This window comes from Rhinopithecus bieti, unplaced genomic scaffold (genome assembly GCF_001698545.2).
Source record: "Rhinopithecus bieti isolate Rb0 unplaced genomic scaffold, ASM169854v2 scaffold_70290, whole genome shotgun sequence".
Classification (NCBI taxonomy): Eukaryota; Metazoa; Chordata; class Mammalia; order Primates; family Cercopithecidae; genus Rhinopithecus; species Rhinopithecus bieti.
Window position 1 is genome coordinate 326,761 of NW_016826320.1, and position 25,972 is coordinate 352,732.

General features: G+C 40.3%; 1 protein-coding gene across 1 annotated transcript in view; it reads right to left on the bottom strand.

Moving 5' to 3' along the window:
* Positions 1 to 25,972, bottom strand: part of SEMA5A (semaphorin 5A) — a gene marked incomplete at its 3' end in the record, with an annotated part of 517,268 nt that overhangs the window by 326,660 nt on the left and 164,636 nt on the right. The window contains exon 3 of the mRNA XM_017863400.1: positions 12,328 to 12,528. Within this exon, the coding sequence (XP_017718889.1) occupies positions 12,328 to 12,451 (124 nt within the window). The remainder of the gene's footprint in view (positions 1 to 12,327; positions 12,529 to 25,972) is intronic.

The following is a 25,972-nucleotide window of genomic DNA, read 5'->3' on the forward strand; positions in this document are numbered from 1 at the left end:
CATGGTTCATATAATATCTATTAATTCCGAAAAGTATTTTTATCACTTAAATTCAAAAGCAATCTGAAAATCAACAATTCTCAAATGTGATGGCACCTTCTGAAAGCATGCATACATCAGAAATTTTCCTCCAAAGACTGGCTTTGGGAGTTAAATAAATTAGCTTTCTTATGCCAAGTTAACATGAACTTAGCCCTTAAAATAACTTTGGGAGGAAAACTTTACCGATAAAACGGTCTGATATAGTCTGGTTGTTTCTTCTCTCCAAATCTCATGTTGGCATGTGATCCCCAATGTTGAAGGTGGGGCCTAGTGAGCTGTGTTTGGGACATGGGGGAAGACCCCTCATGAATGATTTGGTGCCCTCTTTGCCGTAATGAGTTCATGTAACATCTAGGTTGTTAAAAAAGAGTCTGGGACATCTGCCCTGTCTGTCTTGCTCCCACTCTTGGCATGCGATATGCCCACACCCCCTTCACCTTCTGCCATGAGTAAAAGCTTCCTGAGGCCTCACCAGAAGTCAAGCAGATGTTGGTGCCATGCTTGTACAGCCTGCAGAACTGTTAGCCAAATAAACCTCTTGTCTTTATAAATTACCCACTCTCAGGTATTCCTTTACAGTAATGCAAAATGGACTAAATCACAGTCTATGGTGAATTTTCATTAAAGATAATCTTGGATTTTAAGTAATTTGCTGAAACATGTACACATACATACACAGACCTAGGTCTTATTAAATGTTACATAACACATTATTCAGAATTATCTTTCACATGGTAAAGTTCTCACATAATGCTTGGACTTGATGCTCAAGAAGATGTGGCATTGTATCTTAACAAACTCAGCCTATTTCTAAAGTAATATGATTGCTACATTCGACACTCTTGACAAGTTTCTGAATCTTCATTTGAGTTAGGACTAACACAATTTTTAAAATTAGCTTCATAAAGGTGCCATTTAGATAGAATAATATTTACTCATTTAAATGTAAAATTTAATGACTTTTAACAAATGTATAAAACCTGTCACCACCTCTTCATCTTGATATAAAATATTTGCAGCAACTCAAATAATCTCTCATATACCTTGCAGTCAGTTTCCTCCTTGACCCTGTATCCAGGCAGCCATTAATAGGTATTCTGCTGCTACAGTTCTATCTTCCATAGAATGTCACCTAATGAGATAATGAATACATAGTCTTCTGTATCTAGAATCTTTCATTTAGCATGATACTCTGAGATTCATCCAGCTTGGTCTCTGTATTTGTAGTTTATTTCCTTTTTATTGCCCAATAGTTCTCCATTTTACATAATTAATTTGTCCATTTCCATTGATGAACTTTTGGGTTGTTTCCAGTTTGGAGTTTTTAAGAATAAAGCTTCTATAAACCCTTGGATACAATCTTTCTGTAGACATTATTCAATATTCTATTACTCTTGGGAAAATACCTAGGAGTGGATTTTCTGGGACTTATTGTAAGTATATGTGTAACTTTTGAAGAAATGTCACATTTCCAAAGTAGATACGTTATCATGTATCATCATCCTGCATTATTAAAAACAAAACAAGTGGTCTAGTTGTGCCATATCCTTGTCAACACTTGGTATTGTCAGCCTTTCTAATTTTAGTCAGTCTACAGTGTGTGTGGAGGTATCTCATGATGCAGTTGTATGTCTAAATCTCTAGTCCATTTTTTAAAAATTACATTGTTTTCTTAATTTTAAGATTTTATATATGCTGGGCATAAGACCACATATACATATGGTAAATGTGTGTATCTCGCTCTGTGTGTGTATGTATATCAAATATTTCGCAAATATTCCCACACAGTGTATGGCTTGCTTATCCATTTTCTTAATGGTGTCTTCAAAGAGAAAACGCTTTCCATTTTGAATGTGGTCAAATTTATCAAATTTTCTGGTATGTGCTTTTCATATTCTAGCTAAAAAATCTTTCCTAATCCAAACTTTTGGAAATGTTTCTTATATGTTTTCTTCCATAAGCTTTTAAATTTTTGCTCTTAACCTTAGGTCTATCATCCCTATCAGTTAATTGTATATTGTGTGAAGCAATATTTAGAGTTTACTTTTTGCAGAGAGATGTACAATTTTTCCAGTACTCCTTGTTGAAGACTATCATTTCCTCATTGATTTACCATAGCCTCTTCATTAAAAGTTAATTGACAATATATATGTATATGTGGGCCTATTTCTGATCTCTGCTTTCTGTTCATTGCCTTATAGTTTTCCTCATGCAGTTACATCATTGTTTTGAGTTCTTGTAGTGTAGGTCTTCCAGCATTTCCCTGCAGAACAAGCCAAAATGAAAAGGCAGTGGTGGAGCTTAGAGGCATACCTAGTTATCATGATGAAAGTTGTGAACTCCTTCCTTCACTTAACCCATTCCCTGCCTTTTGTTTTTCCTTAACCCTATCACTATGTAACCAATTCTACTACATGTCTATATCTTATTATTATCTGATTCTCCTAATAAAATGTAAACTCAGTGTGGGCCAGGATTTATTTCTGTTTTACTTCCTAGGGTAACCCTAGTAACTAAAACCATTTCTGGCACATAATAAGCACTTAATAAATATTGAGTAAATTATTAACGAACTGGACCTCTGCTTTCATCTTTAAATAAGTAATGCTCTGTGCTGAAGCCAGAGAATTGAGTGGCGCAAAAAATCAAACATACAAATGAGAATGACAATCATGAATCACCTCTGGGAGCTGCCATGAGCACTCTGTTCAGCTGTTCCTGGCGTCAGGGTCTTGCTTCATTGATTTTAGTTAACAGGGTTTGCAGCCTCTCTGAGGCATACCCAGATGTATTTTCAGGGTAGGATGGGTCAAATATTGTTACCCCGACTTTTTACAGTGGGGATTAGAGGAATCCATTCATTTTGGTGCTTTAGCACACAACATCACTGTGGATGACAGCATGAGTCTTCATCCTGTCCTTCATAATGGGCCCTTCATTATGAATAAGAATACTTTCTCACTCATGGAACATGTGTGATTAGACTTGCCCCTGGGTCATATGAAGGAATTGGGAGAGCAAAAGATAAAGAATAATTCCACCTAAAGCTAGAGATTACCTCCCAGCCCCTCTTGAGTCAATCATAAAAAAGATTCAAGACAATACAAATTTAAAGTGTTGATTAAATTAAAAACCAAGCTAATTAAGATTTGGAAACCTTAATGCACTCTTTTGTTGTTGTTGTGCTGGTAACAGAGAGACATCACCATTGCTGTCCACCAGAGATGGCATAAGCTTTGTCTCCCAAATGTAACCAAGGTGGCTTACCTTGTTTTGATATAAAGAGAAGACAGGAGGACATAATCCAAGAAAAATACTGCCTAATTAAAACGTTACTCACCCCACATTTAATCTCCAACTCTTCCTCTGTACATAAGATAGGGATTTTTATCTACCTTCAGTATGAGAAATAGATGAATTGCCCATTTAATGCTTAGAAAGATTATAATATACTTAAAGATAAATAAAATACAATAACATACCATTTGAGGCCAAATGGAAACACTATTTTAAATCAGGATTCTAATTTTACAAATTCTTATTCCCAGTTTTAACTCAATCACATTGCACAACTTTACTTATAAAGCAATCCACTCAAAGACTTAAAATAATAAAAACTATCTATCTCCCTATTGAGATAAATCAACCAAAAAACAATTGAAATTTTACCTGAAGATAAAATATAAATATTCAATCTTAAAAAAATTATTTAATTAGTGGCCCTAGAATGCAAAAGTAACATGAAAGTTATTAATAACTTTCAAAACTCAATAAACCATTTTCATCAGAGTCTAATTATTGCTTACAAAAATGCACAACAGGGACCCTCTCAGCTCTCATAAGCCAAAGATCAATAACAACATTAAAGCCCAGTCTACATATTAGACCAATTTTCTTTGTTAATAACTTAGAGTGGTTACATGCAGCATTTTCTCCTAACATCTCTGTGCACTCCTGAATAATCATTACACACCTAGATTACACGACTGAAAAGTGGTTTTTTAAAAATATTTCATTTCTCCAGACAGAAAACTGACAACATACTTTAAAATCAGAAACGTATCCCCAAATGCATTTTTTAATGTAAAAAGCAGGCAATGTGGTTATACCTTAGCTGGTTCCTTTGCAAATAGATTAGAATATTTTGCCAAGATGATTTTGACATTACATCACATAAAACATCCAGTCATGTGCATGACAATGAAAAGACAAATTATTCACAGAACAAAGGATATTTAAGGATTCATAACAACACGTTTCCTCCCCAAGTAAACTCTTAGGAGGACAAGTCATATTCTATAGTGAAACAAGTGACGATCACACTCGGTTTATGTAAATTTTAGTTTACAGAGAAAATGTTGAGTTCAAGAGAGTTTTCAACAATTAGCAGTGTCTTCCTATATGTTAACCAGATTCATATGAAAATATTAAAACTAAATATTAAAAATAATGTCATGCTATCTGTTTCTAATTAAAATAAATGTTCTTAATTCCTCCTTGGAGAAAGTAGGACATTATCATGCAATCACACACATTTATGATTTCTAAAGGTCAGAGTGGTAGATCTGAGACTAGATGAACAGAGAGAAATACTGGAAGCAATTTTACCCAAGATTTATATATTCAGACTCAGAAACCTCTGGAATCTCAGAGGGACTCAAGGAATCCTCTACTGCAGCCCCTCCTGTGGCAATGAGGTTGCCGTATCCTAATGAAGAGGCTAAACTCAGCCAGTACCATGACTCTACACAACTGCTTGGTGCATTAGACACCAGACAGCCAAAACCCAGAGAGGAAACAGAGCATCATGAGACATGCATGGAGCCATGGGACACTCATGGAGCCATGGACACGCATGGAACTGTGGGACAGGCATGGAACTGTGGGACACGCATGGAGCCATGGGGCAAGAAAGGATATGTGGACATGAGTGGAACCATGGGATATGTGTGGAATCATGGGACACGCATGGAGCCATGGGACATACATACATGGAGTTGCGAGCATGCCTGGAACCGTGGACACACATGGAAGGATGGGAAGATGCAGGGATACATGGACACACATAAAGACATGGATATGCCTGGAGCTGTGGGATCTGCATGGAATCACAAACATGGAGCCATGAGACATGCATGTAGCTGTGAGAGACCCATGGGACCACGGCACATGCATGGAGCCATGAGACACACATGCATGGAGCCATGTCACACACATGGAGCTGTGGACACACATGGAGCCTAGCACAGAAACATCTCCTTCACTCATCCAGCATCCCCTCATTTTCTGAGAGGTTACAGTTTGTTGTGCTTGACACTGCCCATGTTACGCCTTCTCCAGCCACAGGAGAAGCAGGTGGCAGGTTGAACAATGCCAGCGGCCCACAGGACAACACAGGGGTCAAGGGAAGAGTGACAGAAGACTGGAAAACAGGAAAGAAAGGCAGTTATGATGACAACATGTAATATGCACATGGCCACATTAGAGAAGGGCAGAAAGAGCTTTCTTAGACTGGGAGAGGGGCTGGGGGCACAGTGAGTGAATGCGAACAAGAGCCAACTCAGAGTTACAAAACATATCAGATATCCTTCCTGTCAACATTTAACAAAGCAATGTGTGCAACACACACAAATATAACGTAATACAATGATACGTTTTGAAAGGAAAATATAGGATCCATGAAAAATAATCATTCATACTGTGATACAGGAATAAAACCCAAGTTTAAAATCCTAATTGGTCACTTTCAGTCACTGCTTTTTCAATCACCTAAGACTACATACAGGGATAAAGGCAGCTGTTAAAACCCGAGATTCTTAGGGAAGCAGCAGAAAACCAAGTGCAACCCCCAGCCCAGTCCCAGTGATGGCCCAAGCTAGAGCAGTCAACTCAATTCCCTCCATGCCTTTCCCAAGGCACTGGAGCTAAATATTGCAAATCCTCTATCATGAGTCCATGCAGCTCTTCCATGAGTTTCAGAACAATTCTCAGGCCAATCAATAAACCCATAAGTAGGAGGACACTCAACAGGAACATCAAGGAGTTAAAGATAAAGATCGCTGGGACCTGGGAATGGAAATCGATAGGGCCCTGCCTGATTCTGCAGGTAGGAGTAATCTTAGGCATTGATGCTAAATGCTGCCAGCTAACAGCCTGAAGAAAGGCCTCCAAATCAGTCATACGAAGGACCCAAGCAAAGTACAGCATGACTCACATCACTGGTGGTCTTTCTTTGTGAATAATGTGAAATCGCTTTCCACAAACCAACTCCTATAACAGGAGCTTGCTCTCTAAATAGCCAGCATACTGAGTAAACTTTAATCAATAAACAAACAAAACCAGAATATGGCACCTCGCCTTAAGTAGACATTAAACATTTAAAACTAATTTCAGAGATGGTTTTGAGACTCAGTAGGCATGCTGAGAAACACGCTGTCTTGAAGGGTCACGATTTTTTTCCCTCTTTATTGAAATAGACGTTTAAGCAAATGACAAGGACATACGTGTGAACGGTGCATCTGTAATGGGTCAGGGTGTTTTAGCAGCCACTGCACAATCAGGGATAAATACTCCAGAAAACACAGTCAAGCAAGTAACCTTGCAAACACAGCAAGCTGTAAAAGTGTGTTGTGCAATGAACTCCACTAGACAGGAGGCGCCTGCAGTGGCAAATACTTCACAGAGGCTGGAAAAAAAAGATTATACCAGCATCTTCTGCCTAGCCAGGTAAATCAGATCAAGACTGTGACAGAACATTCTAAGCTCCATGAAGACATTCTGTTAGCATCCAGTCCTTCATCAGTAGCATCCTGTGCAGAATGCCTCCAGTTCATAATACTCAATCACGATATTTTAAACATGCATGGAAAACAGGATTTTAAGTCAAGATTATCTAGTTCTTCCTTTATTTCCCCCTGGTCAGTGTTTCATCCTGCTTTCTCAAAGGTTCTTGGAACGGTGCCTTACAAAAAAGTGTTCACGGGGAGTCGCGGAGGCCACTTGTTCAGCTGTAACATGAGCCATTTCAAGGCCTGAGTGGGCCCATAACATCACATGACATTGTGTGTGTGTGTGTGTGCGTGTGTGTGTGTGTGTGTGTGTGTGTGTGAAAAAGTTTTATTCTCTCCTCAGAGAAGCATTTCCTTTCTAAGGCCCTGTTCTCTTGACCTGGGACCTACCTACTCCTCTTCAGCCAAGACAGAGATCCTCAGGAACTCCTTCCTCTCCTGCATCCACTCCCACCCACCAGCTTTCCTGCATCCTGGGTGCTTTGGCCTCCTGCCCTCCAGGCTCACTGGAGGTGGAGTTGGCTTCCTATAACTTAACTGGGCACCTGTTCCCAGTTGCTATCCCCTCCTACAGCACTGGGGTCTCTGCTTAAACAATCATCTCCCCGCTCCTCTCTCTTTAGCCTCTTCCTTCACCTCGTTCCTTCCCATCACCATTTGAGGATGGTTAAGTCATGCTCTTTTAAAAGTTGTTCCCTGCCCTTATGTCCCTGTGTGACTGACATGAGTTCTTCTCTCCTTTTATATCTATCATATCGTCCCTAACCTTTGATGTATCCCCACACACATCACCATCTGGTTTCTTCCCCCAACCCTGTGGTGAAACTGCTCTGATAAATGCTGCCTTTTATGTGTCCTCCCAGAAGATATACTGAAGTCTTAACCACAGGTACCTCTGAAAGTGACCATATTTGGAAACAGCACCTTTGCAGATGAATTGTTTAAGATGAGGTCATACTGGATTAGGGTTTACCCTAAGTTCAACATGACTTATGTCCTTATAAAAAGAGAAGACAGAAAGACAGGGACACAGAGGGAGGATAGCATGAGACTACAGACTAAGAGACTGGAGTGATGCATCCACGAGCCAAGGAATGCCAAACATTGCTGACAACCATGAGAAACTAGAAGGAAGCAGAGAATGGTTCTTCTCTAGAGCCTTCAGAGAGAACACAGACCTGCAAACACCGTAATTTTGAACTCTGGCCTTCAGAAATGCAAGAAGAGACAATTAGGTTGTTTTAAGCCATCTAGTGTGTAGTAATTTGTTACAGCAGCCCCAGGCAGCTAATACAGTGCTGCTGACAGAATTTCTCAGAGTGACCAGTTGTCCTGGCTTTTCCAGAACAGAAGCAACCAGGAAAGTCCCAGGAAAACCAGGACAAGTGTGTCACTCTTCCCTCTGGCACACACCTGCCTTGAACACTCTGCAGTATCTGACGCTCTGCTGGACACCGCCCTCTTGAAAATATCCCCTTTCTTGGTTCTCAGGAAGGCTTGCTCTCAACTAGATAATTCCATCTGGTGGCTCACAGGAACTCAGCCTTTTCCATCTAAAATCACCACACCCCTCATATCTGCTTTCTCTTCTTGATTCTATATGGAATCAACAGCCAAGAATGTGGGGATTGCAGTCAGGGTTTCCTCCTCGGTCCTGCTCTACATCTACTAATCCTCAACCACACTCCTTTCCAATTTCCAGAATCCACCTCTTCTCTACATTTCTGCCTCCCTTCCCTTAATGCAGTTCCTCCTCCCGTTGGTCTCAGTAGCAGCCTCAGAATGGGTTGTCCCTGCCAGCATTTTGTCATCCTCCAGATAAAGGATAAACTTGTTCAGATGCCTTCCAATGCCAGGCACCTCTGAATCCCCACTTGCCATGTGACCTCATGCCCTCTACCTCCTCCTCCATATCTTAAAATAAGATGTCCTGACTTCCTGTACGTGGGGCTTGCCAGGACCTGCAGTGTTTCCTCTCTCACTTCAGGGCTTATCACTTGCTCTTTTCCTCTCCATGGAAACTTCTCCTTTCACAAGTTTTGTAAACACGTTCTAACAATCACTTGGGATGCAGCTCTGGCATGGCTTCATCCTAGAAACTTTCCTCAACCACCATCCTACAGCCCAGGATGTGGGCTTAGAGCCCCCTCTCCTAGGATCTGCAGCACCCAACACAGGCACCTGTTAGGACCCTTTACAGAATGTTATGCAATGGCCCTTTTGGTTCCCATTCCTAAAAATAGTCTAAACCCTTTTAATAGGAACTGAGCATCTTCTCGATCTCCTCAATATCTAGCAAAGACCCTGTACACAACAGGCTTCTCCTAAATGTTCATTGAATGTTCACTCAGAATTAAAAACATGCAAATAGAAATACACTGAGACACCATTTATGCATTGAGTTTTGTCCAGATCCCAAAGCCTGATGGTGTACTCTGCAGGAAAGGCGGCAGAGAAACAGGTATTCATATCCAGGGCAACTAGAATGCAAAGTGGGACAACCCCTATGAAAGAGAATTGGGCAACATTTCCAAAACCACATATGCATTCACCCTTTGGCTCAGAAATCCCAATTCTAATAATCTCATTCAACGGTACACTTGCAAAAATGTTAAATAATGTTTACAGGAGGCACTGCTCACTGAAACACTATCCATGGTCACAAATGACAGAAAATAACCTAAGCATCTCTCAATAAGGAGTTTTTGATTAGGTTAGGGCTCATCACATAGTGGAAGCTATGTAGCTACCAAAAAAAAAAATGACATAAATCTCTACACTCTTCTAGAGAGTAGACTCCAGCATATACCATTAGGTTAAAATAATGCTACACAGAGACTAGTCTATATAATAGCCACCTTTCATCTAAGAAAAGATAATGTAAATATATGTTTGTATGTGTGTGTGTGTTGCTTTGCTTCTATTACGAAAGTAGCCTAACCCATAAAATATACGTAAATAGCTAAATGCAGAAAGAGCTCTAGGATAGGATCAAGAAAACAGGAAGTGAAGCTAGATTCCTTTGAACACCTTTTGCTTCAATAATTTGACTTTGAAACACTGCATAAAAACTTAATGTCAATTTTAAGAATTTCTAAAATCAATAGAAAATTAAACAAATGATAGTAACTGGGTCTTGGGGTGGGGGCATAACCACGCAGAAAGAAATTATTTCTACTGATTTTAAAGCAGTAATTTTGCTAATTTTGCTAGAATTTTCCAGTGAAATATTTACTGTGAGGACCAAAAAAAAGAGAGAGAGAAAAAAGTCATTTTAAAGATTTTTCAATAATCAAAAACAACTAGGGTTGCATGGAGCTGTTATTCTAAAATGACTGAGTGTGTACTAACGAAAAAAGGCAAATAAATAATTAGGTTGGTCTGCAGAGACTTGAGATTTTGTGCAAGGAAGAAATAAGCACTAAGATGGGAAAAGTTAACAAAGACCCTAGAGTCCTGGAGATGAATTGTAAGTACCGGGAGAAGCTTATGGTCTATTTTTAAAATGCTTTTCTTAGCACTGTCCACTGAGAAGACCTGTGGGCATATTTGGTGCTCAAAGCATCCAGAAATCAGTGATTCCCAGATCTATGGAAAGAAATAGGTAAAAGGAATAGGAACATTTCATCAACCCAGAGAGCAAAGAAGCTCTCAAAGATGACTTGGATGGAGTCAGAAGAATCCAGAAGCCGCTCTCAAGAGGTTACTCTGGGCTTAAAATGCTGCAATTTCACCGTGTACAAGGATGTAAGCTACATGGATTAAAATACATCAAATATGTTAAAATTCTTGTATTAATAATAATTCTAATAATCAAAATAAGAAAAAGTCAAACATAACATCTTATCCATCCCCTTTGGATGACAAATGAATGACCTCTGGGATATTAAAGAACCAACATACTTGTATATTTAAAAAAAAAAAAGTATAAATTGGTGGGGGATGGGGACCATTTATTTTGCCTTTCCTGCATAAAGTGTACCTTCAGGATATTCAAATAGTTGATGAAGGAAATATAGTTTATATAGAAGTATTCTAACCACTAAACAAGCAAAATAATAAAATGAGAAAATCCCAGTTGTGTACCCATGGGTGAATCAGTAGACTGAGGCAGTGATCATCAATGACTGATCATTTCCCAGCTGGATATGCTCTGCCTCCTGAAGGAAGTACACAGCACTACCCATGACATAGTCAAGACAAAAACATCCAAACCTGGATCTCAGCAGGTGTCTTGAGACTACTAGGAATTTACAGACATCTTTGGAAAGAGCAATATTTGAACCACACAATCAGAATGCGATGAGCGAAATTCAACTGTGGGAAACTGTCCAGGACAAAGAACTTGGTTTCTGTAATTTGCAAAGGGTATGAAATAAAAGTAAAATAGTAAAAGAGACTCAAGAAATATACCAACCAATGGCAGTGGGTGGAATTCACTTAAATCCTGATTTGACTTAACTAGCCAAAAGATGCCTAAGTATTTATGAACCCATGAAAGATCTCTCAATGCCCACTGGGTGCTTGATGATGTCATGAAATCATTTATTGTTTGTTTGTTTGTTTGTTGTGATAATGGTACTGAATTCCTTATCTTTGAGCATTATAAACTGAAATCTGATGGATAAAATTATTTGATTTTTTTTTAATTTCCTCCAAAATAATTTAGTGGATGTGAGATGAAGCATGAGTGGAAATTTAGATGAAAAAGCATGGGGATGGGCCATGAATTGATAAATGTGAGGCTGCATGCTCCTTAGACTATTCTTTCTAATTCTGTAGATATTTGAAAGTGTTTGATACAAGTTTTAAAAGCAACAAAATATAAAACCACTTGTTGAATGAATTACTGAAATACATTGTCTGATTCATCATATTTAGCCTGATAATATAATTCCTTGAGGACAGGGACAAAGTCTATTTTCTTTTCCACTCTGAATGCTTGAGTGCCCGGATGTGAAGGACCTTAAATAAATTTCAATGAATAAAAGAATGAATGAGTGGATATACAGATTAATTATGTAATCCCACCAATCCATAGAGATATGTGGGACATTAAATCAATTCTGCTGCCATGCAATGCTAGATAGAAACAAAGGAGTAAGTTTGTGGCAAGACTAACACTTTGCAGGAAAATGTCATAGTGAAGAATTTTAGGCTTTCCTTAGTTTTGTTGTTATTTTTATGGTCACATTTTTATCCTTTGGTTCAAACACTTAGGAGGCCTGCAGTACCTGTTAAATAAAGGTGAACAGAAACAATGAGATTTTTTACCTTGGTAATCCCTGTCTTAGATCCCTCTTGGGGTAGTGATCAGTTTCCGGATATGAAATTCTAATGATAGAGGTTTTTGTATTTTTACCTTTATTTTAAACTATGTCTAAAACCAGAGTCACTGGATTATACAGCATTTGTGATGCTCTATTATCTTCTATCACTAAATACAGAATGTGCCTTTAGATGACAGCTTTGCATTCAGTGCTTGCTGGTCCCTTACCTTTATAGGAGATGACTGGGTGCTCAGCTCTCTGGCACTGAGTCGTACCCTGGGCCTCTGGGCGAGCGAGTCTCCATAGCCCCAGGCTTGAGAACAGCCATGCTATAACACAGGTTCCCTTCATGGTGGGCAAGGGGCCTCTGACTCTGGGCTCGTGTCTTCTAAACAGAAGCTCTTCTTCCCCTCATGTGTGGAAAGTGCCTAAAACACACAAAAGAGAAGAATCGGATGACCGTGAGTTCATTTTCCGGTGGATGGTCTTCTGGTAAAACTCCCTCACTAACATTAAGGTTACACTTTGTTGAGCTAGAGGAGAGCTTGGAGGGCTCAGACCAGCATATTTTGTCTACGTCATATCCCAGGCTGTATGAATGCATGCGTGAGTGTGTGTATCTCAATACAGACCTCTCATTCTCCCAATAATTGCATGACATAGCCCATTTGTTTTAAACGAGAAATGCTCAAGCTTAAGCTGTACTGTCATCACACTCACTCCGAAGGAATGTAGATTCATAGATGGGATTGGCTGGATTTCCCTTGGCCACCTGTCCTAACCCTTTGTGCAAACACAGATCTATATGTGGAAACCCTACAAATACCTGCCCATCCCTTTTTAACATTTAAAAGACTTATTCTTAAGAAGGCCATGGCCATTGTCTTTTACCAATAAACTGATGAATATTATGCTATGCAACTTTAACAAATCATCACGATTTGCTAAATTCTGTATTTTGTGATGCAGGATAACCTTTTAAAATTGTAGATAATCCGCCTGCAAAATATCTGGCTAGAGATCAAGTGTGAATCAAATAAAATCTATATCGAGCACCTACTGGGTGAAATAAAAGTACTATGCCGGGAAATTTTAAAGATTATGAACAATTTAAATGATTAACAAGCATTAAAGTAATATAAGCCTGTAAAAATAACTATGATCCAAGCTGTTAGCAAATCTTTAAAAGAACAGGAGTGCTGTGGGAGTCAAGGGAGAGTGCGATTGCTACAGAGAAGGATCTATGACGGGTCCATGGAGGGGCTCAAATCTGAGTGTAATGCTGGAGGATAAGGAGGATTTCAACAGATGGAGGTTTCTAGAATGACATTCCATTCCCAGGGAAGAGAATGAAAAGGCACATTGGAGGGGCAAGAGGAAGAGGTATGCAACATGTTTTAGGAATGGTGTGCCATACTCGATCCAGGAAATTTAAAGGGAAGCATTAGGAAGAGCTTACAGAGTAGGTTAAGATTTGGAAGGCAAACTACACTAAGGTGTGAGGTCTTTATTTTCAGGCAACAAGCTACCATAGTATACTAATGTTAGAAGATCTTATTAATATTAATAAGGCCATTATCACAATAGTGTACCTAGGAAATTAGGCAGATGAGAGCATAGAAATGGAGAAGTCAATTTGAGCCATTCCAATTGTTAAGAAGAGAAATAAATGAAGCAGTGACTTTGGTGGTGTCAATGGGAATAAAAAGGCAAACACAGTACACAACGACTGTGGGTAAAGGAAACTATGGCAAATTAAAGATGGCCACAGATCTGGCATTCCTCACACTGAGAGGTGGAGCTATGTTCTCCACCTAGAATCTGGGTTGGTTCAGTGACTGCTCTGCTCATTTCAATACAACAGAAGTCATCTTGTGCTAGTTTCCAAGCCCAGGCCCTAAAAGCCTGGCAATGTGCTACACCCTGCAGCTTAGAACACATTCTTTAAGACACTGAGACACTAGGTCAGAAGTCCAACTACACTGAGATGGCCATGCTAGAGAGAACACGTTTAGGTGCTCCAGTTTTGGGGTCACACATGAGCCCAACTCTCCAGCCATGAGTGAAGTTGAAACCCATTGAGTAATTTCAGTAGATACTATGAGAGCAAAAGAATCTCTCTGTTGAGCACTGCCCAAACTCCTGACCCCACAAATGTAAAATATAATAAAAGAGTAGTTGTTATAATCTGCTAAATTTTGGGAACACAGAGCAGAGACAGCGATGGACTTAAGAGAGATAATGTAAGTGATTTCAAGGATTGTGATGCCATTCATTTTATTTTTTATTTTATTTATTTTTTTTTTTTTTGAGATGGAGTCTCGCTCTGTCGCCCAGGCTGGAGTGCAGTGGCCGGATCTCAGCTCACTGCAAGCTCCGCCTCCTGGGTTTACGCCATTCTCCTGCCTCAGCCTCCNTTCATTTTATTTTTTATTTTATTTTTTTTTTTTTTTTTGAGATGGAGTCTCGCTCTGTCGCCCAGGCTGGAGTGCAGTGGCCGGATCTCAGCTCACTGCAAGCTCCGCCTCCTGGGTTTACGCCATTCTCCTGCCTCAGCCTCCCGAGTAGCTGGGACTACAAGCGCCCGCCACTTCGCCCGGCTAGTTTTTTATATTTTTTAGTAGAGACGGGGTTTCACCGGGTTAGCCAGGATGGTCTCGATCTCCTGACCTTGTGATCCGCCCGTCTCGGTCTCCCAAAGTGCTGGGATTACAGGCTTGAGCCACCGCGCCCGGCCCATTCATTTTAATGGGATAATCAACAGAGGGATTTTGTTTAGATGAGATTAGAATTGTGTGTGTGTGTGTGTGTGTGTGTGTGTGTGTGTGTGTGTGTGTGCGCGCGCGCGCGCGCGCGCGCACGCGCATTAAGTTTAAGACACTTGGCCGGGCATGGTGGCTCATGCCTGTAATCCCAGCACTTTGGGAGGCTGAGGCAGGTGGATCACCTGAGGTCAGGAGATCGAGACCAGCCTGGGAAATATAATGAGATTTTGTCTATACAAAAAATAAAAATAAAAATTGGCCAGGCATAGTAGTGTGTGTCTGTAGTCTTAGCTACTTGGGTGGCTGAAGCAGGAGGATTGCATTAGCCCAGAAGCTCAAGGCTGCAGTGAGCTGAGAAGGTGACACTGGACTCCTGCCTAGGCAACAGAGCAAGACTTTGTCTCTAAATAATAATAATAGTAATTGATAAATACACACATAAAAGAGAGAGGAATTGGAAGAAAATCCAGAGAAAACTGAGGTGGAAAGCTATTAGGGTTCCAGTAAAGAAAATGAAAGAAAGGAAAGAAGCCTTCGTTAAAAAGGAGTGCTTACCACCTGAACAAATGGTGAGATTTCAAGACAAAGAAAACATAGATTTGAGGGTGTATCAAATTTCACAGTCTGTATTTTCTGAGTCAACCAAATGGGGAGGAAGGATAAGACATGATAATTTAAATTTTGAAATTGAAGAGTAGAAAAATTATGGGTTAATTTCATAGAGGTTTGTTCAATATGAATAAACCTGACCAGAAACCTGAAGGTCCAGCTGAGTTTAGAGTCTCTCATTCCCTCAATATTTACTGAGTGACAACTGCATACCCAGCATGTAAGAATTTGCAAAGGAACCAAGCAGCATGAGGTAAGGCCTATTGTATCCATAAGTAGCAACCATGGAGCTGATATAAGGAAGCCAAGTACAGACTCACCAGGACCAAGAACTTCAGAGCAGGCAGGAGGTTGGGGTCCTTAAGAATGGAAGGAATTGTACAACATTTCCATTGACTAAAACATTCAGATTGGGCAGAGAAATAGGTAATGAGACTGCAAATCAAGACAAGGGAAGTGTATAGCTTCTGTAGGAACAAGAGATGCTGAGCATGAAGGTGGAGGATGGGCTAGGGAGGAAAACGGAGAGCCAGAGGCTCATCTATCCACCAGCTCACAATCCCTGCCCAAGCACAGAGCACTGTAATGGACAAAGAATGAGCAAATGCTCATTGACCCTGGGTTATAACACTGAAAGTATGAGTTTCACTTTTGAAAAGGAGTTACAGTGTGCAACACCGGAGTCTGCTTTAGAACTCCAGTCTAAAGGTAACCAGATGAAGTAGCCTATCTTTTCTGAGCCTCCTGACCTGAGACTTAAGATATGAAATTTTATCAAATTACATATTGTAAAATAAACACTTGTTAGAGGTGCTTTAGATGTGATTTCATTCTGTTAAAAGCAAAGAGGTTTGGGGCACCCATACCAGTTCAGATAAATTATCACAGTCACACAGTAACACATCAAAACAGATCAGCAATGATGAAGATAAAAGGAGAAGGATGATGAGGTGGCAATCAACCCTTAAAACATGCTAGCTCTGTAGTAAGCATGGTGCCAAGCACTCACACCCATGCCTGGCACCCAACAGCCACCCAGAGCCATATCACTGATAAGTCCACTCTCACAGAGCAGCAAGCCATCATGGAGATGGATTGGAGCACTGTCCTGCCATTATCTCCAAGAATGAGTGCAAATCAACTAGGGACTAACAGTACATTCTTTTCTTACACACAGTTTTTCAACGTGCACATCTAAGCCAAGATAGATTCCCCTTCTGCTACTGATGAAGGGCATCATCCAGACCTGCTTGTGACTGAAACTGTCCTTTATTTACAATATGCCGCCCACTCTGATCTTAAGACATGTGACGTTAGAAGCCCTAACATCTTTGCCTCCTGAATGAAAGGAAGAGAAAAATAACACAAGGGTCTGAAATGCTCTTTCCTTGGGATTTGGAAAGCGACAATTAGAGAAGAGGGGAAATGACACATACGGAGAACAGCAGCTAAAATGGAACACGTAGTTTGAGGGTGATGAGCTGAAATGACATGTTTGTCATGTTAGGAAAGAACATTTAATGAGAACAGGTAATTTTTTGAGGTTTACAATTTTCAGACTATAACGTATTACCTTTTTTCTTAAACTAAAGGTATTGTAAACTGTCATTATGGTGACAGGAAAGGGCATTTATAGTCTTCATGTAGAGACGTGGGCTTTTTTGAGCAGCTTACCATGGAAAGCTAACTCCTTGAAGAGTCTTTTCCTCTAAATAGACTCAGCTTTAAATAGCAGGTACCTCCTTCCTGGACTCAGCAGGTCCATCTTGTACTGAATCATGGAGCTCTTGCCTCTCAGTGGTGTAGGAGGAACACATTTATACCAGGGCTTTTAGTGCTCAAGCTCAGCACTATTGACATTTTAGTCGTATAATTCTGTGTTCTGGGCTATTCTATGCCTTTAGCAGCATCCCTGGCCTGTACCTACTAGAGCCAGTAACACCTCCCTCCCATGGCCAACTTTGTGCCAACCAAAATTGTCTCCAGACACTGCCAAATTGCCCCTGGTTGAGAACCTCTACTACAGATAGGTAGGTAGGTAGGTACATAGATAGATAGATAGATAGATAGATAGATACATACATACATACATACATACATACATACATATATACATACATACATACATATGCATACATGCATAGATAACTTCCCTCTTTGGAAGTTAAAAGAGCTGCCATGACTTGAAAGATTATTCAAAATATGCTTATATAAAACACCAAACTAAATTTGTGTTGAGTCATTCAGGCAAAATTTCAAAATATATGAAATTCCTGTAAATTTCAACTATGTGCTACATTTGGGAAATACATTATGAAGGAATTTTCAAAGGATCAAAGTTGTTCTAACATCATCCTACCAACTCTAGAAAATAAAATACATGACGTGAGTTAATATGAAACAAATGATTTTGCCAATATGAAGATTTATTCTAGAAAGCCCGTTTGGGCGACAACATATAAGCATTTTTGGTGCCTCTACTTCAAAACCCCTGAAACCCCTAAACTTCCTTTTATTTTCCTGATGTAGGAGGATATCTCTATAAGCTTGATCTAAATAAGTACAACTCTGTATAAAAGTGTTTGTGCAATAAATAACATTTCTCATTCACTCCCACGCTACAACTGAAACTGAATAGGCTTTGGGGACAGAAAATAACTGCTCCTTTTAGGAAAAAAAAAAAATGCTGTCAGATAAAAAAGAAATCAAAGGAATAAAAGCTTCCATGAGGCGTTTTGCTTAGGGAACAGTGTCTAACCAGTTATTAATACAGATCCAACATAAGCTTAATGTACTTTTCAGAAGAGGCTGGGTTTCTTCTGAGCTATAGGCCTATCATGAAGATGGATATAGCCTAATCTGTTGTTACAGTCCAGAGAGTCCACAAACCCCTCCTGGGCCCATCCCCTACTTGATGGCATTAGAGACTTCCTTTGGCAAGAGGACAAAGTTTGAGTCAGGTGAGGGAGCTGACCCAGTGAGGTGGCCTCAGAGATGTCTCAGGAAGTCCTGCCCCATGCATGCCACAGCAGGACCATCCTTAGTACCAAAAGGCTAAAGCTAATATTAGAGGCGATTGCTGCATGTGTGTCTCTTAATTAGCAACAGTTATGGCTTGTTATAATGTAAAAAACATAACATCCAGGATTTGCAGAGTTGGAACATGTTTTTTGTTTTGTTTTGTTTTGTTTTTGTTTTTGTTTTTGTTTTTTCTTGAGACATAGTCTAGTTTTGTTGCCCAGGCTGGAGTGCAATGGCACGATCTCAGCTCGCTGCAACCTCCACCTCCTGGGTTCAAGCAATTATCCTGCCTCAGCCTCCTGAGTAGCTGGGATTACAGGCACACACCACCACACCTGGCTAATTTTTGTGTTTTTAGTAGAGACAGGGTTTCACCATGCTGGTCAGGCTGGTCTTGAACTCCTGACCTCGTGATCCTCCCACCTCAGCCTCCCAAAGTGCTGGGATTACAGGCGTGCGCCACCGTGCCCAGCTGGAACATGCTTTTCAAATGTTTGTTTCTGCATTTGTTCTTTCCATTTCTTACCCCTGTTTTAGGGGATCAGATGAACTGCTCACACAGAAACTGGAGTCCCCTCCCAGACTGAATGCAGCAGAACTACTAAAGAATCATTCCAGCAAACCAACCAACCCCGAAGCCATGCCCTACACATCCTGTCAGAGCCAAAGATGGGGTCCAGTGCATGATTGTCAGCTGCTGCCCAGTAAATAGTCCTGCCTATTCAAGAACTCAGGATTTAGCTTCTGCCTTTCAAAAAAAAAATCATGCTTTTCCAGGAATAGCTGAGAATTAGTTTCTTCTTAATCTGTCTCCACTACTCACACTGCAAGACCTTCCGTGTGGTCCCTCTCGCCTCACCAGGGTCCTCAGAGGCAGCCTTGCACACTCAGTAGCCACATCTGCACCCTTGCTGATGCCATGAGCCCCTCATCGGCCTAGTCCTCCCACTGCTCCAGGTACAGACTGTCTTCCATGATCACACCATGGTGGCTGACACCAGCCACAGTAGCAGCTCCTCTCCAGAAACCCAGATTGGACATCAGAGTGCCTGCCACACCACTGCTTCCATGTGAAAGGTTGCCTTGGATAGACCCAGACCTTTTGTGTTTCTAAGTCTTAAGTTTTGCTTCTCTCTTTCATTGTAAACAATCTACACACCGTTCCGATGACAAGTGTATGTGCTTCAACATGCTGAATTGGCTGCCTGAATGAATCCGAGAAAACAGAGCTAGTGTCCTACGGGCCATTTATAATCCACCCATCCCCTGCCACTGAGTGAGCCCATTGTGAGGTGGCTTAGGCCCTTGGTACATCTGAGACAAGAAATGACTCAAGGACTCCCAGAATTTGGAAAGTGAACGAGGAAAGAGAAATCACCTAGTCTCTCTTCCCTCTTTGTAGCTCAGAGAGATTAAATAGTGCATGTGAGATCAACGGTGCAGTGACTGGCCACATCAAGACAGGTCCTGCTACCTTCTGGCTATTTATATTCTACAGCCTGAGCTCCCTGCTCAAGCTTCTAAAACCACATACTTGTGGTCACAAGGTCACATGACCTGATCACTCCCAGACCAGGAGCATAGTCTTGTCTCTAGCGAAAATAACTAGGGACGAACCTAAGGCATGAAAACAGGCAGTGTCTCCAGGGTGTCTGTAATCCGTATTAATCCAGCCATATTGAAGGATTTCTTCTGTGGACAAGGTACAGCTTTCTAAGATAGGAGTGAGGATGAAGAGGACGGTAGCCCCAGGACTCCCAGATCACAACTCAGAGTAGTCAAACAAAGAAAAATCTCTTTTTATATTTATGAAATAAAAGTAGCAATAGAAGCACAGTTGTTGGAAACAAAGAAGGAAGAAATCCTCCTGAATGGGGGAATATAGAAACCGCAATTTTAAAGAGGTTCAAGTTAGAGTGTTCAATGAAGCAGGAATAAACAATCCAGGAGAATCACAGCCCCGGTGTGTTTAGGACTAGAAGGAATGTATTACATGAATCTATGCTCTTTTCTTGCTGCTGTATCAGATATTCTAGGTACAGTGCAGGAAATGGAATTAAATGAAGAATCAATAAAACAATAAAGTTAAGTTAATGCAACGTTCAAGTAAATAGATTCTTCTAATCTTTTCAAAACAATAACTGAACATTTTATTATTTGGGAAATACAGTGAAATTAAAGGTTTCCTCTTATTACATTGAGCCCATAAGGGGAATCAGGATGTTCCCACAAATATATCACATCTCTTCAATTGTTATAGTGCACTTATCAAGAAACAAGATCTTTTTTATATGATTTTAACCCATGTGTCCTGATTGCCAAGTTTCAGCTGAAAGAAGTTTGTCATAAATGAATCAGGGAAACATCTTTAGGAATGTGTTACTGAAACATGGACCACCCTTAACTCCAGAAACACCACTCACTGCCACCTTCAGGTAATCGAAGAAGTTGGCTTTGTTACTCACAGATTTTCATCACATGTGAACTCAGAGGAGATGGAATTTTATGGCTATATAAAAGGACCTCATGATATAAAATGGAAAAAAGCAAACATTAAACTATTTTATATATTTCAATAATGGTTCGGCTCCAGTGACCTTCTTTTATATCTCTCTTCAAAGCGAATTGTTATTACACATTTGTCTTCTTCCCCTTGTTTAGCTCCAGATCGCCTGGAGGAACGATAAAAATAAATGAAGTCCATTAGATAAAATTATTATTTACACAAAGGCAATATTAATTTTATCTGTCAGCAGGTTTTAAAACTAAGTGAAAGTTCATTCAATCTACTTCTGTGTCAGCTAAACCAACAAAAGCCCTTTCTAAGAAAAAAAGAAAAAAGTACTTAAATAATGGGCTTTCAAGGCAATGTAACTACCTGGGCAATTTCGAAAGAATTTACCTAGAGACGTTTCCTCAGGGCAGGAAATTCACGTGGACACACTAAAATATTCCAGTTATAAATGGCGCTCACCATATGAAGTTACTATTCATAGCTCTCATTCGCTTTTAGCCAAGATGTACAAGAATGGAGCGCCATTTTCTCTCTCGTCCACCGCACGATGTGGAGTCTATGCCCAAACAGAAAAGCAACGCTACCACAGTGGGAAGAAAAGATGATACCCTTCTACTGTCATCAGTCTGGTCGATATCACTGATCACCTCCTGCTTGTGAAATCCAGGGAGCTTATACAACTAGTCATCTCCATGGCCTTTGTGACCACTGACCTTTCCTTGAATATCTCCTGACATCCTCTCTTCCCTGGATTCTGTAACTCCCCAATCTCCCTGCATTTACTTCACATCTAGCATTCTCCTCAAGTGAAAGTACACGCCAATCTCTTCCGAATGTTCATTGTTTTCTCCATCTACACATTCTCAGAGGCCCTTTTCTTCAGACTCATGTGATTTCACATGGTCTGTAAAAACTGGTGGCTCTCAAATCTAGACCCTCTCCCCAACCTCTGTATACAATCTAGACCCTTACATCAAAATACAGGTATTTATATAAAAAAGCCAGTGTAATTACTCTGAAGCAGACCTCGTTATCTGTCTTCAACAGCTGTCTCCCTTGTGTCTACTTCCTCTCATAACTAACTACACCATCGCTCAGACAGTCAACTCAGAGCTCAAGGGACACCCACCATTCCCTCCTCCTCCATTTTCCCAAAACTCACTCCTCATTTTGTCAGTGTCTTGACAATCCTTCCCTTACCCACTTCTGGAATCCAGGCCCTCCTCTCCATCCTGACCAACATCCTGTAGTTCTTACCTCTGCAATTTCAGCCATTTTTTGTTGTTGTTGTTGAGTTTCCTTGCTGCTAATCCCAACCCTTAAGCATCACCTCTAAGGAGCCTTCTATGAATTTTTTCCCACTTTTCTCTCATCCCTATCTGACCCCACTGTACGTTGATTCTTATTCCTATTACAGCCTTTATCATCCTGAACTACAATTACCTGTGTATCTGCCTCCTTCTAAAACAAGGCTATGAAAGCCTCAGTCTCCAGACAGTACTGGACATAGTGCAGACAAACAATCAACACCTGAAAAGTGGATTGATGGAGAAAAAGAATGCAAATCCACATGTGCCTCTCTACCTTACCTCTGTACCTCTTTACAGTATTAGCACTTCCATTAAAATGCTATCCAAGTTCCCTCTTCTTCTATGACTCTGCCATTCATTGTCACAGATGTTTTATCCCTCTTTTAAAATTCTCTTAACATCTGGTCCAAATACAAAGATTCCCATGGTTTTGAAAAATGTCCTTTCTAAATGTCATAATTTTCCAATTAATGGTCAAAGGTATGAAGGGATTACTATAGCCAGACAGACTAAAAAAAAGGGAGGGTCCCCTGGACCTGGAAACATGAAAGCAGACAGAAGATATAACCAAATGTACGAACCCTGAGGGGGTCAGATAAGTTATTCCAGCACAGATAATTCGCTGGAACCACTTGAAATGTCAAAGGACAAAAAAGGGAGGACATTACAATTCACAGCAGAAAGAAACTTACTGAATTAATAATTTTAGGCTAAGAAATACAAATACCTTAAAATATCAGATAAATTTACAGTAAATAGACTGCTAATATGCTTAGATAAACTAGACTATTTAGCAGAAAGGCCTCTGATGTGATGTTTTCAGATTTTAGTCAGGAATAACATGGTGTATATCTGATGAAACCTCTTAAATCCAATGGACTAGACATGTCAATGTTGATACATTTGAGTTAATTAAAATTTGTCACAATCTTTGGTCTCAAAAAAAAAGTCAGACCTCTAGAGCATTAATTATCATTTTCGGTGAGTATATTAAAATAAAATAAGAAATTCATCCTAAAATAAAAATTACCAAGACATATCCTATAAAAATCAAAGATTTCACTAAGTAGACAATAAAAAAGATACAAAAAATGCAAAGTAGGTTATGTACAGTACTCAAACATCTTTTACAGGTTTCCTAAACTAAACCTGTAAGATAAGCATTCTCATTCCTTGCTATTTTACAGACGTAGAGTCAGGACTCAAGGAGGTCCCATTGCCAAATGGAAGAAGTAAAAATTTTAACAGCTAAGTCCCTGGCCCTACAACCCAGGCTCATCTTGCTGTCCCCTCACTTCTGCAAGGATGGTCTATTGCCTAAGGATTGGGACCCATGCTAGACACACAGGTCATCCAGCTGAAGACATTAAGCTGATGATTTATTTCTACCAACTAACTTCTCGTCGAACCTGAAAACGTGTTTTCTTAGAGATGAAAATTTTACTAAGTAACTAGCTGCGGCATCGTTCACTGACTCTGCGACCAGAGACCTCACTGACCAGGATTTAATCCAGCAAATGCCACAATAGCTTTGTCCGTGTCATGTGCCCTCCTCTGTTCGCCATCTATACACCCTTGCTTGAGGCAGGGGTGGAGGGGTGGGGTGGGCCCGTGGCTCATTCAGTCCCATGACTTAAATAATATTTACCAGCTGGTGAATGTAAGTGTACATATCACCTTCAACCTGTGCCTGAAACTGCAACTTCCATCTGCCTCTTCACCTCTACCTGAGACAAAGAATTGTCTCCAAACTAACCAGGACCAAGCAAACCACTGGTGGTCCCCCTTCCCCAACCTGCTTCTTGGCTGAGTCTTCGCCATCACAGCTGGAGTCATTTTGGATTGCTCTAATTCCCCCTCACAACACTCTAAACCATAAGAAAATCCCATCACTACTTCCTCAAAAAATGTATATCGCACCCCTTCTCTCTCGTCTGCTACTGCAATCCCACCTCAAGCACCTTCCTCTCTCACCTGGACTTAGCAGAAGCTATTCTAATTTGCCTTGGTGTTTTTCACTCATGCCCCTCAAAAGTCCATTTTCTGTGTTGCATCCAGATAAATGTTTGTAAAGAGCTCATCTGGCTAAGTAATTTTTCCCTGTTCAAAAATTTCCAATAGATCTCTTTGCAACCTCCCTAAAATGCAAGATCCTGATCCCCACCAACAAACCCTCCTCCATGGCCACCTCCCTATTTCTACATGATCTCCAGCCTTCCTGTTCCCTGTGCTCCCACCACACATACGCACATGCACGCATGTGCATGGAACTGCTTTCTGGTCTTGAAACCCACCAAGCTCATCACCTTGCAGATGGCACTTGCTGGTCCTTAGATCCTAGATCTTTTTCTAGATTGTCCCAAGGTCCCTTCTCACTACTCAGGTTTTACTAAAATGTCACGTCTGCCGGAAAGCCTCCCTGGCCACGCAGGCTAAAGCACCTCCCTTCTACTCCATCATTAGATTCCATTATTATTTTATCTTCTTCATATCACTTAAAAATACTTAAAATTGCTTGACTGATATATTTGTGAGTTTGGGGATTTTTTTTTTTATCCTATTATATGAAATTGATTTAAAGGATCTACAATTTTCACAGCTTCTTCTTTTAATGTGCTGTATGTACATCAAAGTATCATGTTGTACATCTTAGGTATATACAAGTAAATAAATAAACAAAAATATTCCATAGGCAAACAGATACAGGTATATTCAGTACCTTCAAACGAGGTAAATTGAGGCTGGGAAGCTTCAGTAATGGGACAGAATAAAATATATTGGCGAGCTCAATGACAGCAAAATAGTCTCCAGAGGCCTTTGTCCTCAGTCATCTCAGTGATATTGGATATGTACGCTTGCATGGGAGGAATAATAGGACTTAGATTATGACAGTCAGTTGATGTCCTTATGTGAGTCCTGTTTAACCCACTGGATACAAGTAACTGGAGGACAGAGATTTTATTTTGTTCTCTCGCTATCCTGAGGACCTAGGACACAGTATGACCCATATAAATATTACCTACTGATGGACTAGGTAGTGGAAAGGCCAGAAACCAAGATAGTCATTGTCCAAGTGATGGATAAACTCACTGTGAAGCCCAAGATACATTCTACTAAATAAAGGCAATGAATCATCCACTTTATTTTGGCCATTGAGTAGCGATCATGGTAAGGTTCAGGAGCGCTGCTATGGAAAAGTACAAGTTAGTTCACAGTTGGCCTATTAGGCGAAACTTAGGAACACAAAGTCAATACAGAATTAACTTCCCCTAAAGCATCTAATGATTAGCATATAGTGTGATGCTATAAAACCTCACATGCTGTGAACATACGGTATCTCATCCTTCAGTTCATTAGCCTGAAATGTGGAGAGGTCATGGAGGACATTACAGTAAAGGTCTTCACGGTGGAAACCTAACCCCCAAGTGTCTTCACTTCTGTATTTGAAAATATTAAAAGCTATGTGATGGGGAATATGTTAATGAAAATACAAAAATGATCCCATCCTAAATACAAAGCCAGAAAAAGTAATGACAGATGGCACCCATTTGGTAAGCAGTTCCTAAATACTGAAGGGGTTAAATACTGTTGCTAGATGCCTGATTGTCTCCTTTCTCAGTCCAAAAGAGTGAGAACCATCTACGGTGCTCCT